The sequence below is a fragment of the Anser brachyrhynchus genome, assembly GCF_964034855.1.
Source record: "Anser brachyrhynchus genome assembly, chromosome: 2".
NCBI classification, from domain to species: Eukaryota; Metazoa; Chordata; class Aves; order Anseriformes; family Anatidae; genus Anser; species Anser brachyrhynchus.
This window is the reverse complement of record NC_137695.1, coordinates 116,187,733-116,201,139: the sequence shown is the minus strand read 5'-3', so window position 1 is coordinate 116,201,139 and position 13,407 is coordinate 116,187,733. Positions and strand designations below refer to the sequence as shown.

Below are 13,407 nucleotides of genomic sequence, written 5' to 3'. Positions count from 1 at the left end.
ATTGTATTTCTATCTGTGCAGGGGCACGCTATATTATCCTGTAATGTTATATTGTTTTTAAGGAAATTATTTAAAGATATATTCAGAGATTTTAATACTCTCTCAGGATTATGACATTGGCATGTTTAAAGCTGGTTCAGTGCTTGGCTTAAATGATTTTATGGAAGAAATGGCAATGATTCCATAGTATTCACAGTACAGGAGTAAGAAAGAGTCTCCAACTTCCAACTGATCAAGCAATTCACCCAGTCCTTCATAGTTTATCTATCTTAGGACAAGATAAATCACACACTGGAGGCCACTGCATCTTACCATGGAATTTGAAGTGATTTAGTTTCTTCTGCTGACATTTAAATGTCTGAAAGCTAGATATCATGATAAGAGCATATGAATTCTACCTCATAATACACTGGTAGTCTAGTTCAGCAACTGAGAAGAATGATGAATGCTGTTCAATTGATAATGTCCGAGTGTCAAAGGACTCAGTCAGCTTATGCAGGATGCTGGACTGTTATCCACTACAGCAAATCCTAAAGAGTGGATATTCAGTCCATCAATATTTAGATTACAGAATGTAGCATAACTCATTTTTGTTTGTTTGTTCTAAAACCTGATTGCAAGTTCTCTGTCTTCTGTAATAAGTAACAGAATGCACTGACTCAATGGCTAGTATTACCTATCCTTGGAAGCTTTTTCATTTCTTATCTGCCTTCTCAGTTAAAAAATCCTGGAATGAGTACAGGATGTCAAAGTGACAAAATTCATTTTCACTGGCAGTTTTGTTCTAACACAGACTTTTTTTTAATAAAATAAAACAATTAAAAAAAAAAAAGCACAACCTACTCATCATGACTTCTTTCTCTATATCTGACCCTCATAGCTCAATCATTTTGGATTTCATAATTTGATTATGTATAAGGCCCAGACAAGTAATCTGCTCTGACATTCTGTATATCACAGGCTACCACATTTCTTCACCCCTGATGCTGAGCCTAAAACTAATATGATTTTCCTCAGAGGTTTGAGACTCTCTATGGGCGGTTCAGTTGCATAGGGATTTGCATTAATTACCATATCTTCATTTTCCTTCTAATGATTCTATGTTTCTGCAGAAAACCTGAAATTTCCACCTAATCCTATACAGATGCATATTACACTTTAGAAAGTTAAGAGGCCTTACAAATATCATGTGTATGTGGTACCTCACACACTTCCATGCTTGTGCTCACATCTGTTACAAAATCTTCGGTTACTGTTTTTTTTCAGCTACCTTTTAGGTATATCCTTACGAAGCACTTCATTTATAAGGAAAAAGATCATTAGACTATGCACCAGGCTACTGCTTCAGAAAAATGGTGTGGTAGCTAAAGAAGAAATTTTAAAAATATTGACCTTGATTTAAATACTGACATGTATTCTTTGTCTACTAAGTTATGAGGTCTTAAAATTCTGTATTTATATGTGTGCATATTTAAATTATCTCTATATGTGTGTATATGGTACTTTCCTCCCTCTTACTTTAACTCATTTACATAGCGGCATACCTCACATTAGTACGGGTTTCAAAATCTAATGCAGTAATACCACTTTAGAAGTATTGCCCAAACTGCAGACTCCTACCTATTTAATACTGTAGTACCACTACAGTGCTTGCTATTTGCCTTTTTCATTCAAAAGAAACTACAGTTTTGTTTACCAGATACCGTTGCTATTGAAAGTAGTGTTTGCTTCTGTCATGAATCTTTCTTTTTTTTTTTTTTCTTTTTCTTTTTCATTTTATTCTAATTTTTTGGTCCTGTATCTATCAGTCACTTTTGGAATGAAACAAACAAACAAACAAAACATTGCAATTTAATATCTCTTCTGCAGAATAGGAAGTTTAGTGAAAACAGTGTTTGTAATGTAATGTTTTTCAGCAGCTTAACGTCAGCATATCTCTGAGAAGTTGTGTACTTGTAGAAGAAGAAAGTAGGCAGGAGTTCAGAAGCCTTGTCCTCTGTGCTTCAGTCCTCCTCTGTATGCAGTATAGTGAAACTACGTTATGAAAAAAAAATGGTATCCAAAAGAACAAAGTTCTCTATTTAAGCAACTAAATGAGTAATGCCAGTTTTCAGAGATAATGAGTAAACTACATTCTGCCTCAAGTCAGTAGCATCTAAAAATACATTTTTTTCTGAAAGTTCATTATTTTAGGTATCTGCCTAAAACACTTTTGTATTGTGTAAGCAATTTGATGGTCTAGCAATAAAAGTGGCCAGTTAAGACATTGACTCTGCATATGCTGAAATATATAGGTCCAAACTTGGTCACATATGAAAATTTCTCCTTTTCACTGTCATTAAAGTTTTTGCTGTGCAAGCCAGTGCTTATTTGGAAAACTTTTATGAATAAGAGCAAAAACTAAAGAGGATATGTATTTTATCAAGAAGGTGGCCTACAAACTTCCATACATACATATACAACATAGGCAACTGCAAAAACATAAGTGCCGTAATAATATTTATGGATTTTTAGATGTGTGACAAGTTGGAGGGCTACAACTGGATGTGCAAAATCGTGCCTTAACAGAAATGCAATTATTCCAGTTGCACTAAGTGTTTCAATTGCCCCTCTAGAAGCAGTTCTGCTTCTTCAAGTATACAATTTCATGAACTGTTGTCCATAATCATATGCTTAAACTGCAGTATTGGGAAGTCTAGCCCTGCTAGTTTACATGCTACATATTTTTTAATTCCAGGAAAAAAAATCATTTGTGTCCAGTAAAATTGCTGAAAACTCTCACGCTGTGGAAAATTTAAAAAATGAACTTAAAGAACTTGCTGCATTATGGAACATGAAGCAAATACAGATGGAAAATACAGAAAAATCTTTTGTCGATTTACGGTAAGAACTACCTATTTCATGAACTTGTATAGGTAGTTTATTACTTTTAATAACTTTACTTATTACTATTAATACAGGTAGTTTTATTATTTTATAGCATTATTTCTAGGAAATATAATTCACTTTTCCTGAATAATTTGAAAGTATTTTTGTGGGATTACTGCTTCTAGATTCAAGGCATTTGTAGAAGTTGTTCATGATACAATGTCTGCCTACCAAATTGAATTTTGGGTGTCAGAATTACTTCTGGAAATCTAATAATATTCATGGTCAGTTGCATCCTTAATTAATGGAGGATTCCTTGCATTCTGTGTTTTCTCTATTTTAAGAAGTGTAGACCTATACTTACTGTGACTGATGAATACTGAAAATAGTCTCAGAGGTCTCTATCCAACTGATAATTCAGACTACCTTCTAGGCCACTCAAGCCTTGGAGGGCCATATATGTTGATTGCACAGCAGCCTTACTCTTTAAGGAGAAAGATGAACCTGCTGAGCAATGTCAAAGAGAAAATAGCTTGGGTTGTTGAGTTGTGCAAGATTGCTAAATAATAAAAAAGCAATCCTGGTGTCATTATAATACATCTCCCTGTCTGTCATCTCATTCACTTAATCTATTGTCAATGTTGAAAGATCTTTGAGAGATTATTGCATTAAATTCTTGGCTGGGGAAAAAAAAAGTGTTTTTATAAGTACATTTTTATAGCTGTATATGTGGGACTGGATATGTTCTTTTTCAACTCTTGATTCAGACAATGATTTGGAGGCACTCAATGTGCAGTGGAACTTACTGAACTTCAAGAATTGAAGGCATCCTTCCACAATTGAAGATCTCTTTATGTTTTCCTCAGCTCTTCAGCCATTAGTTAGTTGTTTCATATCAATGAAATGCTGTATTTAGATTCACAGAAAAAAAAAGTGATAATGTCAAGAAAAAGTGATAATGAGAGGTTATTCCAGCAATTCTCTGCTTCTAAATAGCTATGAAGTCCAGCTCTCTTTCAAAGAGAAATTTTCTTTAAAATTCTCCAGCTTTTAGACCTAAAATAGGCAGTAAAGAAAGTTTTATATTTTTCTTGAAAACCTGCTTTTTAGAGATCTCATCTAGTAGGAAGAGTGGTAAAGTAAAAAAATGACCAAAAAAAACCACAAACCACCACTCAATTACTTTTTTTTTTTTTTTTTAATTTTCTCTGTCACTCCCTGAATACAGAATGTGCAGCACGCTAGAATTTCTCTGTAATGTGACTTGCTGAAAACTCTGACAGCAGGGAGGGGAGAGACTCTTTGTCAGGGAGTGTAGAGATAGGACAGGGGTAATGGCTTTAAACTAAAAGAGGGTAGGTTTAGATTAGACATTAGGAAGAAATTCTTCACTGTAAAGGTAGTCAGACACTGGAACAGGTTGCCCAGAGAAGCTGTGGATGCCACATCCCTGGAGTTGTTCTAGGCCAAGCTGGATGGTGCTTTGGGCAACCTGATCTAGTGGGAGGTGTCCCTGCCCATGGCAAGGGGTTGGAACTGGGTGGTCATTGAGGTTCCTTCCAACCCAAACCCAACCCCAAAATTCTATGATTCTATGATTTTTATGCCGTCCTATTGTCAGAACATTTAGCCTCTCTGGGCTTGAGGGGCAAAGGAGAAGAAGAGTTTAGCATTGTTGATTGTTTATTTCATTGTTTATTATTTCTCATTAGTGAAGATTAATGGTAAAAATATTCAGAAGAAAATTTCCTTTCAGGCTAATCTACGTTATTCTATTAATGTTTCCAATAATCTAACATATCGCATTGTATTTCATCAATCTGTCTTAAGAAAGTCTCTAGCCATTTACAGTTATATTTTGTGTTAAACATGTAGTTCAACAGTATGTATACCTATCTATTTGAACTTTTTTCTTTTCATAAGAATGCTGAATCCTGCCTTACTTGGTAGAAAAACTGAGAATAAAGGAGTAATTGTTTCTACTTTTCCATTTTTTTTGGCATGTCATTAGGCTGATTCGAATGTGATCTGTTGGATAAACTTGAGATATAGAAGTCCCTACTTTTTCTGTTAGTCTTCATTGTTATCCTTTTACAGTTAACCTTCCTAGCATCTTTCTTTGAAGCATAACACTTCATTTACTATTGGTTACCAATAATGCAATAGAAAGACTAAATAATAGCTACTGGAGTGAAATAGAAACACTGGCACAATGTTTATAGAATAACAATAAGCTGAAATAAATACTTTTTTCTTTTTTCTTTTTTTTTCCCATAATGAAATTGTGTACAAAACTGAAAAGGCTATTGCAAAATTTAGCCTAACCTGCTAAACAAGGGAAAATTGTGTTGCAGGTATCCCACCTAGAATGTGCTTTATACCAATGGCTTTGGAAAAAATTGTTTATGCACTCTTGGAAAAGATAAAGATATGTCTTCATGTCTGAAGTTAAGAATGAACATGAAATACATTCACACCTTTTTTTTTTTTTTTTTTAATCTCAGTGAAGGATGTTGCTACTTATATGCTACTTATATTTTAAGGATGATGGACAAATACTGTGAACTTAAGATTTGTGTTAGAAGCACACTTACTTATACTGGATCCCCTACCATTTATATGCATCAGTTCACATACCGTGTGCTTAATCCCAGTGAGAAGGAAATAAGGGTGGGAAGCAAGTTTAGGGGATGTGCTGGAGTTTAGGAAGGCTGGAAGGGTATTTCAGTGAAAAGGAACTCTAGGTAATTTCTACTGGATCTCTTATTCAGCCCCTCTTTAGAGAGGTTTTTGTAGACACTGATTTAGAGGAGGCCTTAGATGCTCTAATTTTCTGCAAAGAGGGTTGTTTTGCTGCAGAAAGTCTCAGAAGAGACTGTGAGGAGGATCTTGTGACCTCCAGAATTTAGAACTAAATCCAAAACCCCTAAATACTTCTGTTGTTTCAAGCATCACGTAATTGGTAAGGATAACATATTATTTGTCCCAGCTGTTCCTAGCTTGACAGCATAAATGGCTCCTGAGAAGTAAGCATAAGTTTTATGTGATAGATCTTTCTCTTTTTTTCAGACTGTTAGATTTGTTTTAAAATTAGAAAAGGTATTATTTTAGTGTTAAAATAATTCTAAAGTAACACAACAAAGCCTGAATATTGGAAAAATTTGGCTTAAATTTGTCTATTGAGATTTCTCTTTTGTGTGCGCATTGTGATACAATCTTTATGCAGCCAAGAGTTACATTGCTGAAAAGGTTTAGGTTATGTTGCAGAAAAACAATTAAATATATATATATATATATTTTAAATACTCTCCTGTCTAAAAGTAACAGAAGAACACATCCTGGGAGAACAGAATTTTAGTAATTACTGGAAGCCTGTAAAAAATGCTTAATTTTACTTATTTCATTCCTACAGATTAAAGAAACAATACTAGGTAAGGACAGAAACATAAAAGAAATATACAGATGATATGAAGTTCCCCTTTCCAGTCCCAACAAGTAATAAAAATACTGGTTACCCAATATGTCACTGGTCATGAGCTCGTTCTGGATCTCAGAATCTCGTTATTCCAGAAGATATGGGAGTGAACCAGTCTATTCTCCAGAAAGTTACTTTTAGAAATGCAAGCTGTTCTTGAAAATTGAGAGAGTTACGTATCGCAATAGACTCATTGGATAAGGAGACCCACGGATATGTAGAGTGTCCTTAAGTGTTATTTGCAATCATGATAAGCTCCATCTTACATCTCTGTTTTTTGTTTGTTTGTTTGTTTTACAAGGTAACATTATTTGTGAGAAGACCACCTGTTTTATCTATTATAAAATTAAACGTTGAGCCTATAAGGACTAAAAAATAGTGTAGCATAATCTTTATTACTTCATTGAATTTTTTTTTTTTTTAAAGGAAAAATTTAAGTGATGTGAAGTTTAAGCAGCAAAATGTGCAGATATTATTTAATCATCTACAAGATGAGCTAGCAGAATATGAAAAAAGGTTACAGCGTGAAGAAAAAGCATATGGAGAGTTGCTACAGACTAGAAAGAAAGATCTGAAGGATTCTGAAGTGAGTATTATCAGAGCTGGCTTTCTTTATGTGAGAAATGAAGCAACTATTTGGTTAGTTCTGGCTCTTTTAGTATGTAAGAAGATACTATTTTTATCAAAAGTTTGAAAATATTTCCAGTGAAATGAATCGCTATTTTTCCATAGTAGACTTTTATATTTCTGTGAATAAATAAATTATTTTAGGAGAATTATGTGCTTTGGCACATTTAATTTTTCATTAATGTTTAGGATTATTGTATGCTTTCTCTCCCCTATTTTTTTTCCCATTTGATTTGTAGTTACCTCTGTGAAGGACAAGGATAAAAGAAAAAGTCATTGCTTCTGCTGACTTGAAAATCTTCTCCTTTTCACCAAGTGCTCAATAACAAATAAAATCTCAGATAACTTTGATTAAGATCAGCATCAATAAGTTCCCATTCCTTTTTAATCACTTCCTTGCAAGAATATTGCTCAGTGCATGCAATTGTCTTGATAGTGTAGCAGCCCAGCTTCGGTCTTTTGGATAAAGCTGTTGCTGAACTGTCAGGAGCTACTACATAATAGGTCTCTTATCTAGATCTTAGATGCTGCAGTTGGTACTAGGAAGATGGGAGCCACACCCTATGTAGATATTAATGAGGAATAAGAGCCATTTGAAACAGAAGTATTAAATACAGAGGAGTAATAACCATCTGAGAAATCAGATGCAATACAGTTCTTCACATTGTTTTCTGCATTGGTTTCATATTTACTGTTTTCCCAGGAAAATGGAAAAATGCCTAGTTCTTTGCATGTAGTTTTCTTCATTTTTACATGAAAATAGAAATTAAAAGCTTTGTCTTCTGTGAAGATATTCCAAGGTTAATATTTTTGCAATTGTATCTGTTTTAAAAATAATTTAAATATTCACTTATCATCTTGTATTCTTTACTTTTATGCCCATTTTGTACTTTTCTCAGTTAATTTAGAGTAGATTAGGTAAATTAAGCTACTCAATTACATTCTCTTTACTATTCACTTTTACTTCCTATCTCTAGTGTATTAACAGGGCTACTGTGCAATGCTGAAATTACAAAACCTGTGGGGAAGTGAGAATATATTTTAGAAAATTATGTAAGCATCTACATTCTTGACTCTTTGAGTTATTGTCAGTGGTGCTAGATGATGCAAAGCGTTCTACAGTGATATCAAATCTAAGTTCTTCTTTCATACTAGTAGTGAAAACTTTTAGACTGATTTTTATTTTGTCTCAGCACTGCATCACATATAGTTCTGTTGCAAATGTATTTCGCTTTATTTCTCAAAATCTATACTGCTCAGGGTATGAAGAAAGGGAAATAGCAACAATGAGAACTTGTCTTTTTTTTTTTTTTTTTAATAGAGATTGCTACTTTATTACTTTTCACTGGTATGTCAGTCCTGTCAGAATACCGTAACTGTCTCCTGTCTTGTGTTAAATTAATTCTAAGGTCAAAATTACCTGCCGGTATGTTGACTTGCTCATCTTCATCTTAACTTCAAAAATCTCTGTAAGGATTGCTTGGAGAGGTAGATTTCTTATCTCCTTCTCTACAACACCAAGATTTGTTTTTCCTAATGTTTTCTGTTTCATCCTGTCTCCTCTCTGCTCCCACTTTCCCTTGACACTGAGTTATGGAGAGCTCTTAACAGTATTTCTTTATTAAAGTAATGTTGGGGTAATGAGATTAAGCCAAGTTTTTGGTGGTTAAATGTAAGTAATATTTTGCTGCATGCTGAAAGCCTGTTTTTAGTTTTTACTGGAATACATTGCTGGTCTCTGTGATAACATCTCTCCATTTAGGCCTGCAGCCGAAATGGAGGCACACACTGTTACCCTTTGACTATTTACTTTGTTATTACCACATCATTTTAATGTCATTCTTCATTATTTTTATATGAAATGCAGATAAAAACATTTATTCACAACTTCTATAAAACCCAACCCCACTAATCCATTTAAAAATGTTTAAAGTATTAAGAAATTTAAAAAGTATAATTCCTATATGTTTATATTACATTAGAAATCTCTTTCTCTCTCTCCCTCCTCACATTTAGTTCATTTACTCTCACTTTCTTGCTAGTCATGAAACTAAACTGGAAGCAATAACACCAGCAAAGCCAAATATTGCTTCAGTACCTTATGGACAATCAAAAAATTTCAGCAGGGACTTCAGTGTTTACTACCCAATGGAAATGGCAGAAGGCCTAGCACCAGTGGGTGGCAAGTTTGATAAGACGTTGGAACTAGCATTTATAGGCAATTCAGTTTGAATCCCAGTAAATTCAGGCAGGCTCTTCAGGGAGGCTAGCCATGATTTGTAAAATTTGGACCATTTCTTTAGAAGGATGGCTACTGTGACTATCTTGAGATGGTCACTTCGACAGCTTTCAGAAGTTTTTGCTGTAGGTAAAAAGTCAAATCTTCTAAGCCGCTAGAAAAAGTCTATTACCTAGCCTATTTTAAAGATATATTTTCCTACTTAATGGGTTGAATGAAAAAGCATTTCAATTCTGATTTTTGGATAAAACTATTTCTATATAAGTTCCAACTTCACATAATGTGATACAATGATTATACGGCTTTCTTAGTCTGGAGATGTAAGCTGGTTTACTGAAGTAGTAAAGGAGCATACATCCTAGTTCGTTTTTCACAGGCTTTGTGTCTCTGGGTCTGAATCTAGGTGAGGCCATTCAATCCCCTGCTTGGGGGTGATGCAGTTAGACAAGACTATGCCTATTTCTAAGGTGAGGTATGGGAGGTTGAAAAAACAGTTCCCGCAGGATTAGCCCCCACAAGGAGAATACAAACAAACAACACCAAAAAAGCAATACCCCGACTTCTGGAATACAGTATAAAGAAGGCAGGTTCAGGAGTTTCTGATGTAGGGCATCTAGGAACACTAGTCAGATATAATACTGAATAAGAATCACCTGTCCTGATAGGACAAAAATTATAATACTTTGCTCCAAGCGTCATGAAGTGCAAAAACTGAAAGATGTTTTCTATATAGGCTATGAATATATATGGTAACATCGTATGTTTTCAAAGGCAAGGTGAAAACAAAACCCCAAGCAACTCAACATAAACTGTATCATTTAATCTGGGAGAATTGCTGTTAGATATTTTGGCTGATTCAGGAAAAGATTTAATACAGAAAACAAACTTTTGACTGAAAATTGAAAGTTGATTAGTAGTTCCTTCTACTTAGGGAGAAATGCAGATGTGTCAATCCAAAATGTTAGAGGTACACAGCTGATCATACAGTTTCAAGCTTGGAATTATCAATCATCTTGCTTATAATAAGATAATAATCAAGATAATAATCAATTAATCTAATAAGCTTACTTAATCTAATAAGCAAGATAATAATCAATTATCTTGCTTATAAGATAGACCCTCACACCTTATACAGATGAGAATGATGCAGTAAGGAATGGAAAAACTAGTAAGACTGAAAAACCCAGTCTGAGATCTATGCAAAGGTCCAATTTAATGTCCTTTTTGTGCTTGCTTAGATTTTGTGAAGGTGAATAAAAGCCAGTAAGGGAGAACAAGAGGAAAGAAAAACTTCTTGCCAAGAAAAGGGTTTGAATGGCTTGACGAAAAGGGGATAGACAGTGACATCTTTCTTTGAGCAAGAGGCTTCTTTCTTCTGGAGACTAGATGGTACTGTTAAATCCATAAAAACAATCTCTTATGAAGAGACAAACCGGCCAGAAACTAGGTGAGAAATTTGATGAGAAAGCTAGAGACCCTTGTCATCACTGTGAAGGAAAATAGAGTTGAAGAATGGTCCTGCTAAGGGAGAAGATGCATAAGAAACTAGTGGCCCTAGCACAGATCCTGACAAAGAAAGAAATTTTGTGAGGAGATTCCTGTGGTGCACTGAGGGATGGAAGCAGTCTTTTCATGACCAGGACTAAACAGGATGAGAAGCTGAAGAATCTGTGTGCCTGGTTCTTGTAGGAACCCACATTGTGTGGTTTGGCTGGAGATCTGAGTCACTGCTTTTGCAGACCTCCTAGACTTTGTCTTATCACAGGAGAGAGTGCTGCCAAGTGATAGGACTATGACACATGAATGTAACAAATGTCACAGCTAAACACAAGGTGTGACTTTTGTTTAACTGATGTGCATGCGACTAAATGTGGTGAAATTTACATGTATAATGATGAAGTTATACCTTACAGGCATATTTTGTCACTGTGCTATTTGTAACTACTCTCATAGCATCTCATTACCTTATGTTCTACAGAGAGAGTACGGTCCCCAAACTATCATATTGCCATTTGGTTCAGTGCTGATATGTGCGGTATTAAACACACAGATAAGAATTCTTTGACATAATTCATAATGAGTATTGGATCACGTTCAGAATGATTATGTTGTGCCTTGTTTTCTTAACCTGAAAACAAGCCTGCTTGTTCTTATTTTCTGCTGCTAATGTGATTATTGTACTTGCAATTAAAGTAACTGTAAAAATGATTACCGTGGTTTTTGAAGATTGAGCAAGACATTTTGAATGACCAAAACTCATTTGAAATGTGAAAATTTGTCCTTATTAGTATTTGCTATTGTATACATGATGAAATGCAGGTGTACAAATCTTGAAATTCAGACATCTATCTATGCAGACTTATACTTTTGATAAATGCATTAAATTTTGTTATCCAAAGCATTAACAGAAATCCTGATACTTTGAATTTCTTTTGGCTTGAATTTCTTTTGGCTTTGAAATAGTAGTAGTATCAGAACTTCCTGTTTCTATTAAATAACATCAGTTTTCTGCAAAAATACCCCTACCACCCAATAACATTTCTAGATTTTCTATGAATTTACTTAACTGATGGATGATACTAGAAATAAGAAGATGATGGTAAATAGATATTTCTTTATCACTGTACCTTAACATTGGACCAGCTTCAGAAATGTTTCATCTTAAACTGAAAGTGAATTTCTCAGATATAAAAGGCACTTTGAAATTCTTTTACTGGAATGACAATATTTTCTCCTTTGCCACAATGCAGAAAGCTTAATGATAAGGGAATATATATATATATATTTAATACCTCAAATTTTATAGATATTAAGTTTTTACTTAGTTATTCTTTTTTTTTTTAATTTAGTCTGCAAATGTTTGATCAGAATGTTTTGACCCTAACTTTAATGCTTTTCATTTTAAAACAAATCAGCATGCACATGTTCCTATGAGCACTTTATTTTTTATAGAAAAGCACATTCCATCTGAGAAATAATATATCAGAAAATCCATGACCAGTTCTAACAGCCAGTCATGATATGTTGTTTCATCAGGTATTGATAGTATTACTAATGAAATAATCTACAAAATGGCATATTTCAGAAGGGATTGTTACAGAAATATGATAATATGCTGTTGGAAGTTGAATTAAGAAATAGAGAAAAACAAAGTTAGATCCAAAGGGCAGTTTACCATCATAGTATTAGATAAAATCCACTGTGTGTCTTTTGTCATTTACTATTCGTCTATTTAGGTCATGTTTTCTTCTAGTCATTGTTTTCAGTCTTGCTGCATTAATACCTTTATATTGGTTTCCATCTCTTACTTTCAAAAATACTGTTAATCAATATTAATGTTACTGAAGTGCGTTGTTGCAGCATATCCATGTAAACGTAAGAGTTACATTTGAAGATTTATGACAAGAGTTTTTGTTGTTGTTGTTGTTTTGTTTTTTTTTGTTTGTTTGTTTTTAATACCTAGAGAGCCATTGCTCCTTTTAGGCTATTCTATGGGGGGAGGATAAGGACAATAAATAGTCTGGCTATAAAATTGTCTTTAATTAGTTGACTCAGTGGCTTCCAACAGTGTGCTACACTGGTATGAGGGACTCCCATGTTACAAGATAGACTTCTGAATCTTACTCCATGCTCCTGGGTAGGCTTACCGTATCAACTTACATACTGTCATGTGGGAAGTGCTAGCAGTATTACCCAAATAACCATCCCACTGATTTTATTGGCTCACAGGGAAGTCACATACTTCCCTTCTGAGGAATTTACATAGCTAGAGGTTGGGTGCCATGACAGTAATGACATTCTCAGTGAAAATCAAAGGCATATAAAAATGTAAGGTTAATAGAATTTTTAAAGGATAGTTTTCTGCTTCTTCATTGAAAAATAAGTCATATACATAATAATTACAAGCGAATTAGCCCTCTCTGTATTTTAAAACACCATCAATGGGAACAATTATAGCAGTCTAAAAATTATTTAGAAAATTAAAACAATTATTGGTTAATCTTTCTACAGGCACAAAGGGTTTTTCAAAGATTGTAATCCAGTTTTGATTATGATTTCTTCACTCATAATATTTCAAAAATATTTTGATCATTGCCAAGGGTGCTGTTCTAACTTGTAAAAAAAAAATAATCCTTTTTGTATTTTCTATTATGGATGTTGGAATAAAGAAATGTTTTTCACAATTTGTTTTCATGTA

General features: G+C 34.0%; 1 protein-coding gene across 1 annotated transcript in view; it reads left to right on the top strand.

The window, feature by feature from the left end:
- The window catches only part of CCDC178 (coiled-coil domain containing 178), a 174,821-nt gene that overhangs the window by 50,977 nt on the left and 110,437 nt on the right, over positions 1 to 13,407 (top strand). Inside the window, exons 16-17 of the mRNA XM_080578410.1 lie at positions 2,738 to 2,883; positions 6,770 to 6,929. Of these exons, the coding sequence (XP_080434536.1) occupies positions 2,738 to 2,883; positions 6,770 to 6,929 (306 nt within the window). The remainder of the gene's footprint in view (positions 1 to 2,737; positions 2,884 to 6,769; positions 6,930 to 13,407) is intronic.